We start from the raw sequence: 16182 nt of genomic DNA, 5'->3' as shown, positions 1-16182 counted from the left end.
AGTGAGCCTCAGAGAAACGGGGATCATCATTAAGTGCTGCAAAATACGTGTAATGAGAGTACCGGAGAAAGACAAGGAAGGGACGACAAAACATGTGAAGTATCGTGGCATTGATACAACAGCTGAAATCTGCCCAAATTTGGTAAACAACAAAAACAAAAACCCAATATATACATCCAGGAAACTATAAACACCAAGGAGAATAAACACAAAGGGCTCTATGTCTAGACACATCCATCACAGGCAAAATGCTGAAGGCCAAAGAAAGACATCTTGAAAGTAAAAGAAGAAAAACAACTTGCTTCACACAAGAGCACCCCAGTAAGGTTAACAGCTGACTTCTTGTCAGAAGCAACGGAGGTCCGAAGGCAGAAGGATAACATATTCAAGTCGTTGAAAATAAATAACCATCGACCAGGAATCATATCCAGCAAATTACTTTTCAAAAATAACTGTGAAATAAAGTCATTCTCAGATAAATAAAAACTGAGATTTGTTGCTATCAGATCTGTCTTATAAGAAATAGTAAAGGGGGAGGGCTGCCTGGGGGGCTCAGTCGGTTCAGTGTCTTGAGTCTTGGTTTCAGCTCAGGTCATGATCTCAGGGTCATGGGATTGAGCCCCGTAGTTGGGCTCCATGATCAATGGGGAGTCTGCTTGAGAGTCTCTCTCTCCCTCTCCCTTTGCCCTGCCCCCCCACCCTCTATAAATCTTAAAAAAAAAAAAGGTGGAATATCATTCAGTCATAAAAGGGAATGGAATACTGACACACCCGGCAACACAGGTGGAACCTGAAAACATTATGCTAGGAAACAGTCACAGAACACCACATACTGCAGGATTCCAAGCATATGGAATGTCCAGATTCGCCAAATCTACAGAGACAGAGAGTAAACTAGAGGTTACCTATGGCTGGGGGTGGGGGGCAGGGACAGGAGTGGCTGCTAAGGAGTGTGGGGCTTCTTTTGGGAGTGCTGACTATCTCTGAAACTTGATGGTAGCAATGGTTGCACAGGTCTGTGAATGTAATAAAACCCACCATATTACATGCTTTAAAGGAATAAATTTTATGTAAATTGTATCTCCATACTGATAATAGACACCTAAGAAAGTTCCTTAGACTTAAAGCAAATGACACGAGATAGTAAGTGAATCAAAACAAAAAAACAAAAGGTGCTAATAAAGGTAATGATATGGGTAATTCTAAGATTATAATCACATATTTTTTAATTGACTCGAAAAACAATTGCATAAAACAGTATGTATTGTGGGCCTATAAAATATAGAAATACACTATGTGTGGCAATAAAAACGAGTTGCACTGCAGTAAAGAAAGGATACCCCAGGGACACCTGGGTGGCTCAGTGGGTTAAGCCTCTGCCTTCAGCTCAGGTCATGATCTCAGGGTCCTGGGATCAAGTCCTGCATCGGGCGCTCTGCTCAGCAGGAAGCCTGCTCCCCCCCCCACCCTCTCTCTGCCTGCTTCTCTGCCTACTTGTGATCTCTCTGTCCATGAATAAATAAAAATCTTTAAAAAAAAAAAAAAAAGAAAAAGAAAGGATACCCCAGACAGTGACTTGAATCCACAGGAATAAATGAAGTTATCAGTGATGGTAAATGAGAAGGGCAATAAAACAAACTCTATAAATAATGCCTGTTTTCCTTTTTTTTTTCCCCCTCTTTAAAGACTTCATTTATTTATTTGACAGAGAGAGCAAGGGAGCACAAGCAGGGGGGACAGTGGGGAGAGAGAGGGAGAAGCAAACTCCATACTGAGCAGGGAGCCCGAATCGGGGCTCAATCCCAGGACCCGGGGTCATGAGCGGAGCTGAAGGCAGATGCCCCACCATCTGAGCCACCCAGGCACCCCTATAAATAATCCCTGTTTTCCTTTATTTTCTTTTTTATTATAACACAGTATTATATAAAGTAAAAATTACAACAACGTATTTCTGAGTTTCTAATATATGTATGTATATACATATATAACGTAATATTATATATATCCATACAACAATAATAGCAGAAGGGTTAGAAGAAATGGAATTAGATAGCAATGTTTCTATATTTTATTAAATAATACACAACTGAGCATACTCTGATAAATTAAGATGTATGTTTTAAGTCCTACAGCAGCTCCTAAGAAATGACTAAGAAAAAGTGAAAAATTAAAGGAAACGATGTGTTATACAAGAAAATATTCACGTAATACAAAAGAAAGCAGAAAAGGGGGAACAGAAGGAGAAAATGACATGAGACCTATAGAAAACAAAAAGCAGAATGGCAGATATAAATCTAACTTCATCACTGGCCCATAAAAGAGAATGCTTAAATAAACCAATCAAAAGGCAGCTTCTCATTGGATATAAAAATGGATATAAAAATATGATCCAACCGATGCTGTTTGTGGGAGACACGCGTTATTTTCAAAGACACAGGGTGAAGGTAAAAGAACAGGAAAAAATCAGACCAAGTGAAAAACAATGATAAAAGCCCTGGAATGGCTATACTAATGTCAGGAAAATTAGACTTTATTATTTTTTAAGATTTATTTGCAAGACAGAGAAAGAGTGAGGGAGTAGGGTGGGGGAAGGGGAGGGGGAGAGTTTCCGGCAGATTCCTCGCTGAGTGTGGAGCCAACGCAGGGTGACCTCATCACCCAGAGTTCACAACCTCAGCCAAAATCCAGAGTCGGATGCTTAACGGACTGTGTCACCCAGGTGCCCCTGCAAACTGGGACTTTAAAACAAAAAATACACTCAAGAAAATGACAAAATTCTTGTAATAATGATAAGCGATATCCTATCATAATGATAAAAGGTCAAGCCATCAGGAAAATGTGGCAATTATATAAAAATAATGCACCTAAAACAGATTTCATAAATACATAAAGCAACAATTGATAGAATTGAAGAATAAAATGAACAATTAAAAGATAATAGAGTTGGAAGGGCACTTGGGTGGTGCAGTCGGTTGACTGAATGACTCTTGGTTTTGGCTCAGGGGGTGATCTCGAGGTTGTGGAATCGAGCCCCAAGTCAGCCTCTGTGCCTGATGCGGAGTGTGCTTGGGACTCTCTATCCCACTCCTTCTGCCCCTTCCCGCCATGCACGCACATGTGCTTTCTCTCTCTCTCAAATAAATAAATCTTAAAAAAAATAGCTTAAATACTTAAATACTTTCCATAATGCACAGGACAACCAGGCAGAAGGCCAACAGGAAGTAGAATACTTGGACTAATGGCACATAACGGACATCTACAGTGTTTTCTGCCCATCATCGGGAGAATACATTCTTCTCCAGTACACATGGAACATTCTCCATGACAGAATGTATTCTAGCCCATAAAAGTGCCTCGAAAAAAGTAAAAGCGCTGAACTAATACAAAGTACATTCTCTGACCACAACAGAATTAAAAATCTATTTAAAAAAGGCAACTTGGAAAATTCACAAAGAGGCAGAAATTAAACAACACACTCCTTAATAATCGCTGTATCAAAAAAGAAACCAGGGGCGCCTGGGTGGCTCAGTCAGTTAAGTGTCTGTCTTTGGCTTAGGTCATGATTCCGGGGTCCTGGGATGGAGCCCTGCATCAGGCTCCCTGCTCAGCAGGGAGTCTGCTTCCCCCTCTCTCTCTGCCACACCCCACCCCCACTCATGCTCTCTCTCAAATAAATAAAATTTTTTAAAAAGACTTAAAAAAAGAAATCAGAACATGCTATGAGATACATGAAAATAAGAATACAACATGCTGAAACTTGTGAAATGCAGCTAAAGCAGTGCTGTGAGAGAAATTCATAGCTGTAAATGTCTGCATTAAAACAGAAAAAGAGGGGCGCCTGGGTGGCTCAGTGGGTTAAAGCCTCTGCCTTCGGCTCAGGTCATGATCCTAAGGTCCTGGGATTGAGCGCCGCATCAGGCTCTCTGCTCAGCAGGGAGCCTGCTTCCTCCTCTCTCTCTGGTTGCCTCTCTGCTCTCTGCCTACCTGTGATCTCTGTCAAATAAATAAATAAAATATTAAAAAAAAAACAGAAAAAGAATCTCAAGTCATTTATGGTCAATCGGCTTTCCACAAGGTGCCGAGCCAATTCAAGAGGAAACAAACAGCATTTTCTTTTTCTTTTCTTTTCTTTTGTTTTTAACATTTTACTTACTTATTTGACAGAGAGAGAGATCACATGTAGGCAGACAGGCAGGCAGAGAGAGAGAGAGGGAAGCAGGTTCCCTGCTGAGCAGAGAGCCCGATGTGGGACTTGATCCCAGGACCCTGAGATCATGACCTGAGCCGAAGGCAGAGGCTTAACCCACTGAGCCACCCAGGTGCCCCAGGAGCAGCACTGTCAGTAAGTGGCGCTGGAACAATGTATAGCCACATGCAAAAGAACGAGTTGGGACTCCCACCTTACACAATACATAAAAGTCAAAATGGATCAGTCATAAATTTAAGACTTAAAATGATACAACTCTTACAAGAAGACAGAGACGCAAATCTTTGCAATCTTTGCTCAGGCAAAACTTTAGATACAATCAGGAAAGCACAAGTGACAAAAAATAAATTGGACTTCATCGAAATTAAAAACTTTAGTGCTACAAACAAGACCACAAATAAAATGAAAAGGCAATGCCCCAAATGGGAGAGAGTCTGCAAACCCATGTACCTGATAAAGGCCTTCCTTCCAGAATAGAGAAGAAGCTTTTACAACTGAATAATAAAAAGATAACAACGCAATTCAAAATCCGGGGAAAGGATCTGAAAAGATTACAGACAGACGGTAAGCACACAGAATGACCCTCAGTCTCAGGAACCATCAGGGAAATGCAGCTCGAAACCACCTTACACACAGCAGGATGGTCACATAAGAAGAAAGATCATGATGGCTGACAAGGATGTGGAGAAGCTGGAACTTTCATACGACGCTGGCGGGAATTTAAAACGTGTCCATCATTTTGGAAAACGGTCTGGTAGCGACGGAAGTGGTTAAACTCAGAGCTACCCTATGACCCAGCAACTGCCCCCCTGGGAACATACGCGGGAGAAAAGGAAACATGTCCCACAAACCCTGCACACGGTGTTCAGGAGCACATAACTCCCAGCAGCCGGAGGACAGAAATGCCCCAAACGGCCGTCAAGTGAGGGATGGGTACGCAGAACGTGCCATGTCCAGACCGCGGGATGTCATTGGGCCCTAAATAGGCGTGCGGCCGTGGCGCGCGCTGTCACATGGATGCCCGTGGAGGCTGAGGGAGGAAGCTAGACAAAATGTCCCCCACGGTATGAGCCCAGTTACACACAATGTCCAGAACGGGCAGCTCCGGAGAGAGAAAGAGTAGAGGAGTGGTTGCTCAGGGCGGGGGGGGGGGGGGGGCAGAGTGTGTGTGACTGCGTGGATCTGGGGCTTCTTCTGGGGGTGACAAAACTGCCCTAGAATTAGACGGCTGTGAGAATACTAAAGGAACACTGTCTGCTTCCAGTGGGTGACTTGTGTGGTGTATGAATTCTGTTCTGGCCCAAACTGGTAAAATTACTCAAAGGGCGGGCAGGACGGTGGCCAGGGTCAACAGTCCCTGCGTTTTCTCTCTGGCTGTAAAATTCTCGCACCTAGAAGGCTGCCGGTCCCAGAGGGTGCTGGGCTTCTCCAGAACAGCCGTGGGGCTCACATAGCAGGCCTGGCGCGGTGGGAGGAAGGGGACCCGGCCCCCCGCAGGCCCGCCCCACCCGGAGCAGAGACCACAGTCGTGCCCGGCGTCACTCACCACGCATGTTGCTGATGAGTTTGTCGGGACCGGCGTGAGCAGAGGTGGAACAGAGGGTGTTGAAGTATAGCCCTGAGCCCTCCCGGATGGGGCTGAGCATGGGGGGGCGGCGTGTAAGGGGAGCACTGGAACAGTCCCTTGAGGAGGCGGTCCACCAGGAACACCGGAGACCGCAGACAGCTCTGGTGGCATCCCCCTGGGCCCAGCTCCCCAAAGGACGAGGGTGGAGGAGGGATGAACAATGCCTTGGACTGGGGGCGCTTCTTCCGCTTCCGGTGTTGGCTGCCATCCTTGCTGTCTCTCTCTTCCCCATCTTTCTCTGGTCCCTGCGGAAGAAGAGAGTTCAGAACTCAGGGGATCTCCTGAGGCACCCTGCCACACAGATGTCTTCAGGATAGCGGGCGAGAGGGAAAAGAGAACGGACTCTCGAGACAGAGGGACACACAACCTGCAACCCAGCACGTCCATGCCTGGGGCCCTCAGAATAGGGAGCAGAGCAGGGCCTCTGCACCTGAGCCAGACCCCAGACCCTAACTAAGCCACTGGATTCCTCCATGCACCCGTGCCCTCAAGGAGAGGCCTTGACTCAGGGGAATCTGAAAATAGGTGAGGCCAGTATCAGTTGTCAAAATGCCTGGTCCTTAGAGAGTGGGGGGCAGAAAGGGCCACTGCTTGAGCAAATGAAAAACAGCAACAGGTCCTGCAAGACGAGCAAAGACATCCATGCGACCCGTCCCTGTGCCCCCTGGGCTTGTCCAGCGGGATCCTCCAGTATGGGCTGAAGAGACCGGGCACGTGAACTTGCAATGCTCTCTGTCACCTCCATGCGATCTCTGCTCCTCTCTGCCAGTCCCACTCCTCCTCTCCTCCAGGTCTCTGCTCCCACACCTCGTATGGGAAGACCCCCCAACCTCCTTAGGTTGAGTCCCTGGTGCCCCCTCAGGATGCTCTCTGCTCCCTCCCGGCCACCTCACAGCCCGGCCCACGCTGGGGCACCCCTGTCTGGGGACAGGTCTGCTGACTACTGGACCGACAGGCCCGGGGGGGGCGCAGTCACCAGAGTCTGCAGCGCTGCTCCCATAGGCGGACACCACGGAGCAGAGGATGTTAGTGACTGAACGAGCTCGCTCTGAGACTCAGAGAGTTTTTGGACCTTTGGCCGTGCTTTCCCCTAGACCACTTCGGCCAGCAAGCAGGGGAAGCAGCAGGAAGAGAGCGGCCTGACCAGCACCCACCTTGGCGGTGCTCCCGGCGGGTCGGTTCCCTGGAGCTACGGGCACAGGGATCCCCGGAGGGGCCACGGCCATGTTGTCCAAGGACTTCTTAGCTCCTGGAGGACTCTGCCCGTCCCCCTCTGGCCTCGACACCTGTCGCAGTGGCTTGCAAAACTCCGTGCCAAACACCTGAGTGCAGAGAATCGACGGCTCTGTAAGCTTCACCGGTGGGCAGGACAGGAAGAGCGGCTCCAGCCAGGCCGCTCCGGAGCAGCCCAGCCCTGACTCCTGGCCCCCCGCCCAGGCTCCCCCAAGGGGCATGCCTCCATCCTGAGATAAGTGACGTCCGGTCGCCTACCCCCCGAAAACCTCCCGGAAGCCCCAGCAGCACAGAGCTGACTGCGCAACCCTTCACCTGCTGCTCCTGCTTCCCTCGAGGTGACGGCCACTGGTCGCTGTGGAAACACATGTGGCTGCTCAGCCCTTTGTCTGTATAAAACATCTGGCTGCAATTCTTGCAGACATAAGTGCTCCTTGGCTCTGCGCAGTCTGCAGGGCCCCCATTTTGCTGGTTACTGTGGGGAAACACGGCAGGAGGGAAGAACGGGAGAAAGAGACTCTGTCCCCATCACTAATTTCTCTTTGTTTATTTAAGTCTGATCCCCTGCTAATGCTTGATGAACCCTGGGAAGTGGAGAGAGGGTGCCCCGATCTTCATGGCCGGACGCATACCTCTTCAGGACTGAAGCATCCAGAACTTGGTGACTCAGGCCCAGCACACAAGAGCCACCAGAGGAATCGGAGGGTCTGAGCTCCCCCAGGCCAGGCGGGGTGTGTCCTCTGAACTTACCATCCACCTGCCACGTTCTCCTCCTTCAGCGGATGGGGGAGCCGGTAGATATTTCCACCCTGAAGATGAAAACACATCTGAGCCACCATGTTGGAAAGGAGGCCTACGAGACCTCCAACGGTCAGACTCTGAGACGAAAGCCCAGGTGTAATTCTCCGTGACCTCGGAGGAGGACCCGGTGCCCTGGGGCCGGGGGGGGGGGGGGGGCACTGAACCGGAAAGACAGAACTGACAATTCAACTTCATCAAAAGTCCGAACTGCCGTGCGTCAAAGGACCCATCAAGAGAGGGAGAAGACGGCCCCGGAATGGGAGAAAATCGCTGCAAGTCACCACCTGACAAGGGACTTGTACTCATAACACATAAAGAACTCCTACACAGCTCAGTGATGAAAAGCCCGACACCGCAACTTAAAAATGAGCAAAGGATCTGGAAGACACATAACCCAAGAGGCTTTCCAAATGGCCACTAAGCACATGAAAAGGTGCTGGGCAGTTTCCGTCGCCGGGGCAAGTGGCCCCGAGGTGCCGTGAGGCTGGCGCCCTCCTGTACTGTGGGTGGGGATGCTGAGTGGTGTGGTCCCCTCTGGAAAAGTCCCACAGTCCCTCAGACTGAGTCGCCATATGACCCAGCAATGCCCCGCTTCGGTGTTTCCCGAGAGAGGGAAACCTACGTGCACGCGGACCTTGTACGCGAACGTTCACAGCAATCCCCACGGGCTGAGCTGCGGGAACGATGCCTGACAGCTGACGGACACGTTCACAAAACGTGACCCAGCCGTACGGGGAGCGTCACTCAGCCGCGAAAAGGAGCGAAGCACCAAGAGGAGCCACAGCGTGACGAGCCTTGAAAACACCACCCTCAGCGTGAGAAGGAGGCACAGAAGGCCACGCAGTGTGTGATTTCAACTACTCCAACAACACGAAAGACCGAGAAGGGGCAAATCGGCAGACACAGAAGGTAGGTTCCTGGTTGCCAGGGGCCGGGAGAGATGGAGAGATTGGGCGGGACAACGAAGGGTCCAGGGCCTCTTTTGGGGGTGACGAAAACGTTCTGGTGAAGAGCGGTAACAGACACCCAACCTCGTGAATATACTGAACGCCACTGGAGGGTACACTTTAAAATGGTGAGTTAAATGATACAGGCTGTTAAAAAAAAAAAAAGGCAGCTGTGGGGTGGCGGGAATGGTGCGGCACCTCGGGCCAAGGTAAGACAGAGCGGCCCCCCTCTCCGTGCCCAGACCCCATACCATCCGTAAGGACAGGCAAGAACCAGGCTACTACTGCTCGGCAGGGCCAGCCAGGGTCGTGACCGTGACTCCCACCAGGAGATAGACGGTATTGCACGCGGAAATATTTACGGGGGCAGGATCTCTACCTTTATATCCTCTGAAGAACTGAAGGAGGCCAATCCAAAAGGAAGTGAAAGGCAAACAGCAAGCAAGCAGGAAAAGCTTTGGGGAGAAAGTGTCTGACAACTCGAAAGACCTCGTTCTCAGCTCTTTGGAGGGGGGCAGGAGGGACCACAGTCTCCACAAACCTTCCTTTCCGCCTCTCTAAACCTGCCCTAGAGGAACCCCCGAGATGAAACATGACGCCTGACCAACCAGTAAATGCGGGAGCAAGTCAGGAATGAGACTCCGGCCTGGAGCACAGGCAGGTTTTGGGTATCGTGAGGGAGAGCCCAGGTACCTGGATTCTGTTGAATATGGTCAGCTTGGACTTGGAGTCCTGGGGTGGCTCTGCTGGGGGCCCGGCTGATGAGAAGGAGGCCATGGCTACCTGGCTCGGGGAGGCTGTGCAGCACATATCCATTTTCACCTTCTCCTTCCGGAAGCCCGAGAAGCGCTGGGACCTGGGGTTGCCGGAGAAGAGCCTGTAGCCTCCGCCCCGGGCGCAGGCCTGGCTCTTTTCCCCTTTTGTGGCCCCCAATGCCGTGCCGTTCTCCGCCTGGGCCTGCTTCCCTGGGAGCGGGGCTCCGAGGGGCTCCCCACCTAACTGGGTCTGCCGTGTGCCCCCAGGGGAGAAGATGTCCCCCAGGTCCAAGGTCCCTTTTGTGGATCTCAGCTGCTTGGCCAGAGAGGAGATGTCTGGATTGCCGGTGGTGTCCAACGATGAGGCCGTGAGGGACGGTGGAGCAGTGGCCCCTTTGGGTCCTCCCTTTGAGTCCCGTCTGGTGCTGGCCGGGGAGGCCTCCCTGGGGAACACAGGCGTGATTTTCCTCCTGCGGGCGGGGGACCCCTCTGGCTCCAGGTTTCCGGAGCCAGCATGGAGAGAGTCGACGGGGGGTGCCGGCGGCGTTGGCTGCTGTGGCCAGGGCCCTGGCAGGGGCTTCAGGGCGGCCTGTTTGCCCTCGGGCCCGGGGAGCTGGGAGAAGATCCGCTGGGACTTGGCAATCATCTGGAACACCTGCATCTGCTCGTGGCTCACCAGAGACTCCTGGGACTTCAGGAACAGCTGCCGGAAGAGCGGTGTGCCGTCCGACGGGAGCCCGCTCGGCTTCTGGGCATCCTGAAGGCCTGGCTCCCCTGGGTTTTGCCACGAGAAGGAGTCACAGTCAAACTTGCTCTTCTTGGAAACCCAGGCGTCGTCTTGCCCGCAGGCGTATCTGGGGTCACCGGAGGCCTCCCCAGGCACCTTCAAGAGTGTGGCAGGGAAGGGCAACGTGTCCTCCAGATTGACGGTCCCTGGGCTGGGCGAGGGCTCCCCTGTGGGGGAGACGCTGCTGGGCCCCGGGCCAGACTCGCCACCCTCCCAGGACTGCATCGACGGGGTCTTGTGGACCATGAACACGTTGTTCCCTTTGCTCTTGGCGCAGCCAGGCAGGTTCCGGAGCCACTGGAAGTTGTGGCCAGCTGGCTGGGAACTGGCAGGGACAGTCTGGCCTCGAAAGAGAGGCAGGCAGGCAGGCAGGGGGCCGCCCTCGGGCCAGCCCTCCAGGCTGGGCGGCATCGGGAGCACGGGTTCGGACTCGGTGGAGTCGGAGCCGCCGTTTTCCGCGCCTCTCGAGTGCACGGCCGTGAACATGGCAGCGGCAGGCTCCTTCCGCAGGGGGCGAGGCTCCTCGGGAACGTCCGTGCCCAGGTTCCCAGGAGCCGCCGGGATGCCTGCTGAGGTGCAGGAGGAGGGCCCGGAAGAGGGTGCACAGAGACAGGCCACAGTCCTGCCCTCTCCGCCGTCTGCGGGCCCCGCGGCAGCCGGGACGGGAGAGGGAATCTGGTGGACGATGCTGCTGACGATGCGGCGCAGGAGGTCTCGGCTGGGCAAGAGGGAGCCGGGGGACCGGGCTTCCGGGGGTGCCGGGGCACGTAGGCCGGCGGGCGCAGGCTGGCTGGCTGCCTCGTGGGCGTGCGGGGAGTCCCCGCAGGCCTCCTCTTCCAGGGGGGCCTCCTTCAGGATGCACAGGCCGTGCTGCACCTCGTAGTGGCGGCGCAGGGAGCGGTAGTCGCAGTAGCTCTTGCTGCAGCCCTGCTCCATGCATACGAATGGCTTGGTCTTCTGGTGGGTGAGCATGTGCCCGGTCCTGCGGCCACACGGGGGGAGGGAGTCAGCGGCTGCCTCAGCTGCCGCTCCCCAGGGACCCCAAGGGTGTCCCCAAGGGGCAGTGGTGCGGCCATATCAGAAGCTATACATGCTCCGCCCCCCCCCGCCCCCCATGAGGAGAGACCCAAGCAGCTGCGGATGGCCAAATGCAAGGGGCGCTCCTGTCCCTCACCTTTAAGCAAACCCCTCATCAGAGGGAAAAAAAAAATCAATGAAAGGCAGACTGGCATTCCCCAAAGTGAGTTCCCAAGGAACACCAGTCCTCCAGAGTGGCTCGCTGAGGAGGTGGGCTCAGCTGGCAAGCAAGTTTTGAACAAACACTATTTGCTCCTTGGAGGATCAGAGCAGCAAATTTAAAAGCCACGCAGTAGGAAGACAAACCCCTCTTTCAGCTCCCATGCCTCTCGGACTTATTTGTCCACAGAAGCGTTTATTCAAATAGCCCCTCATAGTGTCCCTGAGGACTAAGGTTCTGCAGGATACGCTCAAGGAGATGCTTACTTCCCCACAACCCTTCCTTTAGCCCAAGAGTCTTTGCTTTCTCCTAGCACTCCTCCAAGGAGACTGCTACCTGGAGCCTACTCCCCGGGGGAAAAAAATTACAGATGCCCCATGGGTAAAAACTTTCTAGCAAACAACCAAATGTGCCTCCTGTAATTTCTGCAATTATGAATGAATATGAATATGTACATTTACATCCTACTTCTGGCTATGTTAGCATATCACAAGCATAAACAAGTAAGTCAGTCAGTCCTGCCCTAGGTTCCCAACAGCCCTGCCCTAGACAGTAACCGCATGGCACATGGGGTTATCTCTAGAAGCCCCCCACCCCGAAACCCTTCTGAGGGAAGCTGAAGAGAAGGAGCTGAGGAGCCTCCTAAAAATGCAAGGGCTTGCCATCTCCCACGGTCAAGTCTCTGGGTTTGAAAAAAAGTCTGTCCTGTCTTGCTAGCAAGAAAGGCTCATCATTTCCAAGATACTTAGAACAAAGGGAATTCTGTCTCCTAACTCTTACAACGGGCTTTATTTTTTTAAATCCAGAGTTGTTTTTTTTTTTTTAAAGGAGTAAGAAAAAACAATGCTCCGTTGCCATATTCTAGAAACAGGCATTTCGGAATCTCTCACGCCCCTGAATTATTCCCACACACATGCCTCAGGAGACGCAGATCTGTCCTCCTTGGACACCTGCTGGGGACTCCAAGCATTTCTCTATATAGTTAGCCCAATCCTCTGCATGATAAAATTGCCTTGGAGCGAACCCCTATGTGTCTTGAAACCCACAAGGGTCCCGCCTGCAGTGGAGGCAGCGGTTTCCATCCCGGTGGGAACATGCCGGCTGGGCGGAGGGACCTGTCCCGGGCTGTGTGAGCCCCGCGCTCCACAGCGGGCAGTGTGAGAAGAACAGAGGGGCGTCCGTGCACAGCTCCCAGCCAGCTGGGGAGCTGGACGGCCGGCTGGGGGGCCTGGGATGGGGTGAGGGAGACCCAGGAGCAGCTCGCCCATTCCCCGCCAGCCCCGACCACACTCCGACATACAGGTGGTCCTGGCGCTTGAAGGCCTTGCCGCAGATCTTGCAGACGTGCTTCCTCTCCTGGCTGTGCGTCAGGTAGTGCTTGCTCAGGGAGCTGGCGCTGCTAAACACCTTCCCGCAGAGGCTGCAGTCCAGGAGCGGGTTCTGGGGGGAAGCGTGCTGCCGCTTGCCTTTCCTGGCGCTCCCACAGGTGGCCCGGCCTCCTTCATCAGCCTCCTTAGGCACCTTGAGGGCGCCGAGCCCGAGGTCTAAACAAAGGGAGAGAGCACAGGTTACAGACGTGTGGGGAAGTCAGAGGGCACGGCTAAGGCACTCAGTGAGTCTCGGGGCTGCAGCCTGCTGGGGCAGAGGGACCACGTCTGTGTCGTCTAAATACAGCAGCTTTGCGCAGAGAGAGAAGGAAGAGGGGGAGAAGGGACCCCCGGGATGGCATTCGGAGGGATGGTGGCGGCGATATCTGAAGCACTTCTGGGACAAGGTGACCACCCTGGGCTAGGATTTATGGCTAGACCATCCGTGGTGCTCTCAGAAGGCCAAGCCAGAAAAATAGAGTCCAAGACCTCAGCAAAGCACAGATCCTTCCTGGCAGCCAATTCCACTTCTGGGATGTTAAAGGAACAAACATGGATTTGTACGAAAACGTAGCTGGCAAAGCAGTTAACGGCAGCACTGCCTTTCCTGTTAGAAACCTCCTAGCATCTGATGAAAGGGCACGCAGGGGACCGCAGGACGCTCTCAATGGTCTAGGACACAGCATTTAAGATAAAACTGGGGGAAAATATCTGACGACATGAATGGATATTCATACGATGCTACTCAGTGAGAGAAGAGCGACCCATTACAGAACAGAAAGAGACAAAACAACTTGAATAGAAAACAAGCTGAGAGAATGGCATTGACTGGGAGGACTCTGGGCCACTTCTGTTTTCCTTTTCTCGTGTATCTGACTACATTTCTGTGTTTTCTGTATCTCTTTGGGTAAAATGTTTACAAACCACTCACCCGAGGACCCAGGAAGGGACAGGGAATGCTCAGGCGAGAGAGGGGTGGGACAGCATCTCAAGGGGCAGCATGTGGGGAGGAAAGAGCCTGCTTCTGTCCTGCTCCAAGGGACAGAGATTAGGTTTGGTTGTGTCTGACTGAAGAGAAGCAGATTTCAAACCACCAGAAACACAGGTGTGATGGATGCAAGGACGCTGTGGGCTCCTGCCGTCTCCAGTGCCTAGAATTCCCTCCCGACACACTCACAGGCACTTCCACAGTCATCTGGTGGATGGACCAACTGTGGGAGAAATTCCTGCTCTTTCAATTGGTCTTCAAGGTTAATGATTGGTAACACACTTTGCAGGGAGGGATGTGGACCCCCCGTGAAAACCTGGCGAAGGCTGCCAGTTCTCTGCCCAGCAAAGTGCACACATATTCACACTACAAGCATTCTTTAGGTGGTTTCTGTGGCCGGAGTCGAGAACCCTAATTCCTGCAGCACCCCCAGGCCTGGCCCCGTGCTTACAACACTGCACCTGTCCCATGATTCTAGGAGTCTACCCTGGCCATTGTTCCAACAAGGGGACAAGGCTGAGCCCTTGTCTACTGTGTCTTGTGTGGAGAGGGGCTTTAGGACTTTCTCACTTTGGCAAGTCTTCAGGACCTTCCCAGAGCTGCTCCTGGAGCAGACGTTCACTGAACCCCTGCTCAGCAGAGCCATCACGGACGTGGCCTTCCATGCATGTGGTGTGAACGGAACCACCAAAAGGCTCTAGCTCAGTCAACCCATCTGAGCAACTGACCCATGAACCTGTGAAAAGAGTTAGCAGAAACTGAATTTGGGGCACCTGGGTGGCTCATTCATTTGAGCACCCAACTCCTGGTCTGGGCTCGGGTCTTGAACTCGGGGTCGTGAGATTGAGCCTCCGAGGTGGGCTTTGTGCTCAGCGGGGAGTTGCCTGAGATTCTCTCTCTCCCTGCCCCTCCCCACACATGCCTGCTCTCAAAGAAACAAATACATCTTTTAAAAAAGTTTTAAAAATTGGATTTATCTTGTTGGGGAAGACTAAAAGCAAACAAAAAAAACCCCACAGAAATTGCACCAAGCCATTTAACTATTGCATCCTTTCTCCTTGTGCTCCTCTGCTGTTGGAGAGAAAGACTTGTCTTAGTCTGAGATGAGCTCTACCGACACTGATGGAAATAACTGCTATCTGTCTCGTGCTCTACAGTCTGTGCAGTGCTTTTCCAGTCCTTTCTTCCCTTGCTTCTGACTGCTGATACTCTGCAGGGAAGCAGAGTGGACACTATCATCCCCCCACTTCACAGATGAGACACTGAGGCTGGGGAAGCTTAGCCAATCAAGTGACAGACGGGATCCCAGGTCACTCTGTAAACATGAAAAGGGCCTCTGAGATGTGATCAGTAGGAAAATCTCCCGTGAACTCAAACGTCTGCCCACACAACACACAAGATCAGGACATCCACGAATGGCCCATTTTCTCAACATTATTCCTCCAGATCAGTGTTTAGTTTCCTTGACTAGGAAGTTGGAAACAATTCCCAAGTTAAAAAAGAAAGTGACTGTCCCCTGTTTCCTAGTCACCTGTGGAGGATACAAATTTTCCTATCCAGTCCATGCAGAAGCAACCCTGAGCTGGCCACAGGAGCTTTCGCACAGCCCTTGGGGCCCTCAGACCCAGGTGGACAGCCTCACCTTGTAAGGAAGCCTGAGATTCCGGGTCTGCGAACTCCTCCAGCAGCTTCACAGAGTCACTGTCCTTCCCTGAGTACAGGGACAGGGTGTCTAAGTTGTCCTCCAGCACCTCACTGGCCATGTCGGGCGTTGGGAGGCTGGGGTCCAGGTCCAAACCACTCAGGCCAGCATAGAGCAGGTCTCGTGTGCTGGGACCCAGATCCCGGTTGAGGGTGTCACTGCAATTGAGGCTCTCGGAAAACGAAGGGAGATGCATCTCTGGAGGGAGGGCACCCTCGTCCCCGAGGCTGTACTGGTCCATGGCTCTCCACTGCCAGGTCTTGGCCAAGAGCTACTCTCCAGACAAGCAAGGCCGTGTAAGGAGTCAGGGAGGAAAAGCTCTTGGTGCTGTCTAATTCCTGAAAATGAATGAGGAGGAATCAAAATTATGAGATGGCAATGCAGCATGGCAGATGGAGCATGGACTGGGAGTTCAAACAGACCTGTGTTTGGGTCTGTTCTCTTCCACTTAACAGCCATGGGAACTTGGGCAATTCACTTAAGCTCCACGAGCCCCAGTTTCCTCATCTGTAAACTGGGCATAAGAGAAAC

At 52.4% G+C, this 16182-nt stretch overlaps 1 protein-coding gene across 1 annotated transcript in view; it reads right to left on the bottom strand.

Moving 5' to 3' along the window:
* The window catches only part of LOC111160718 (zinc finger protein 541), a 29926-nt gene extending 14034 nt beyond the window's left edge, over positions 1-15892 (bottom strand). Inside the window, 8 exon segments of the mRNA XM_022524034.1 lie at positions 5754-5859; positions 5861-6079; positions 6989-7156; positions 7383-7542; positions 7818-7876; positions 9509-11339; positions 12895-13138; positions 15592-15892. Of these exon segments, the coding sequence (XP_022379742.1) occupies positions 5754-5859; positions 5861-6079; positions 6989-7156; positions 7383-7542; positions 7818-7876; positions 9509-11339; positions 12895-13138; positions 15592-15892 (3088 nt within the window).
* Positions 15893-16182: the final 290 nt, after the last annotated feature.

The sequence above is a fragment of the Enhydra lutris genome, unplaced genomic scaffold (assembly GCF_002288905.1).
Source record: "Enhydra lutris kenyoni isolate GAN:26980312 unplaced genomic scaffold, ASM228890v2 scaffoldscaffold77, whole genome shotgun sequence".
NCBI lineage: Eukaryota > Metazoa > Chordata > Mammalia > Carnivora > Mustelidae > Enhydra > Enhydra lutris.
The sequence above is the reverse complement of the archived record's forward strand: the minus strand, read 5'-3'. Positions and strand labels throughout refer to the sequence as shown.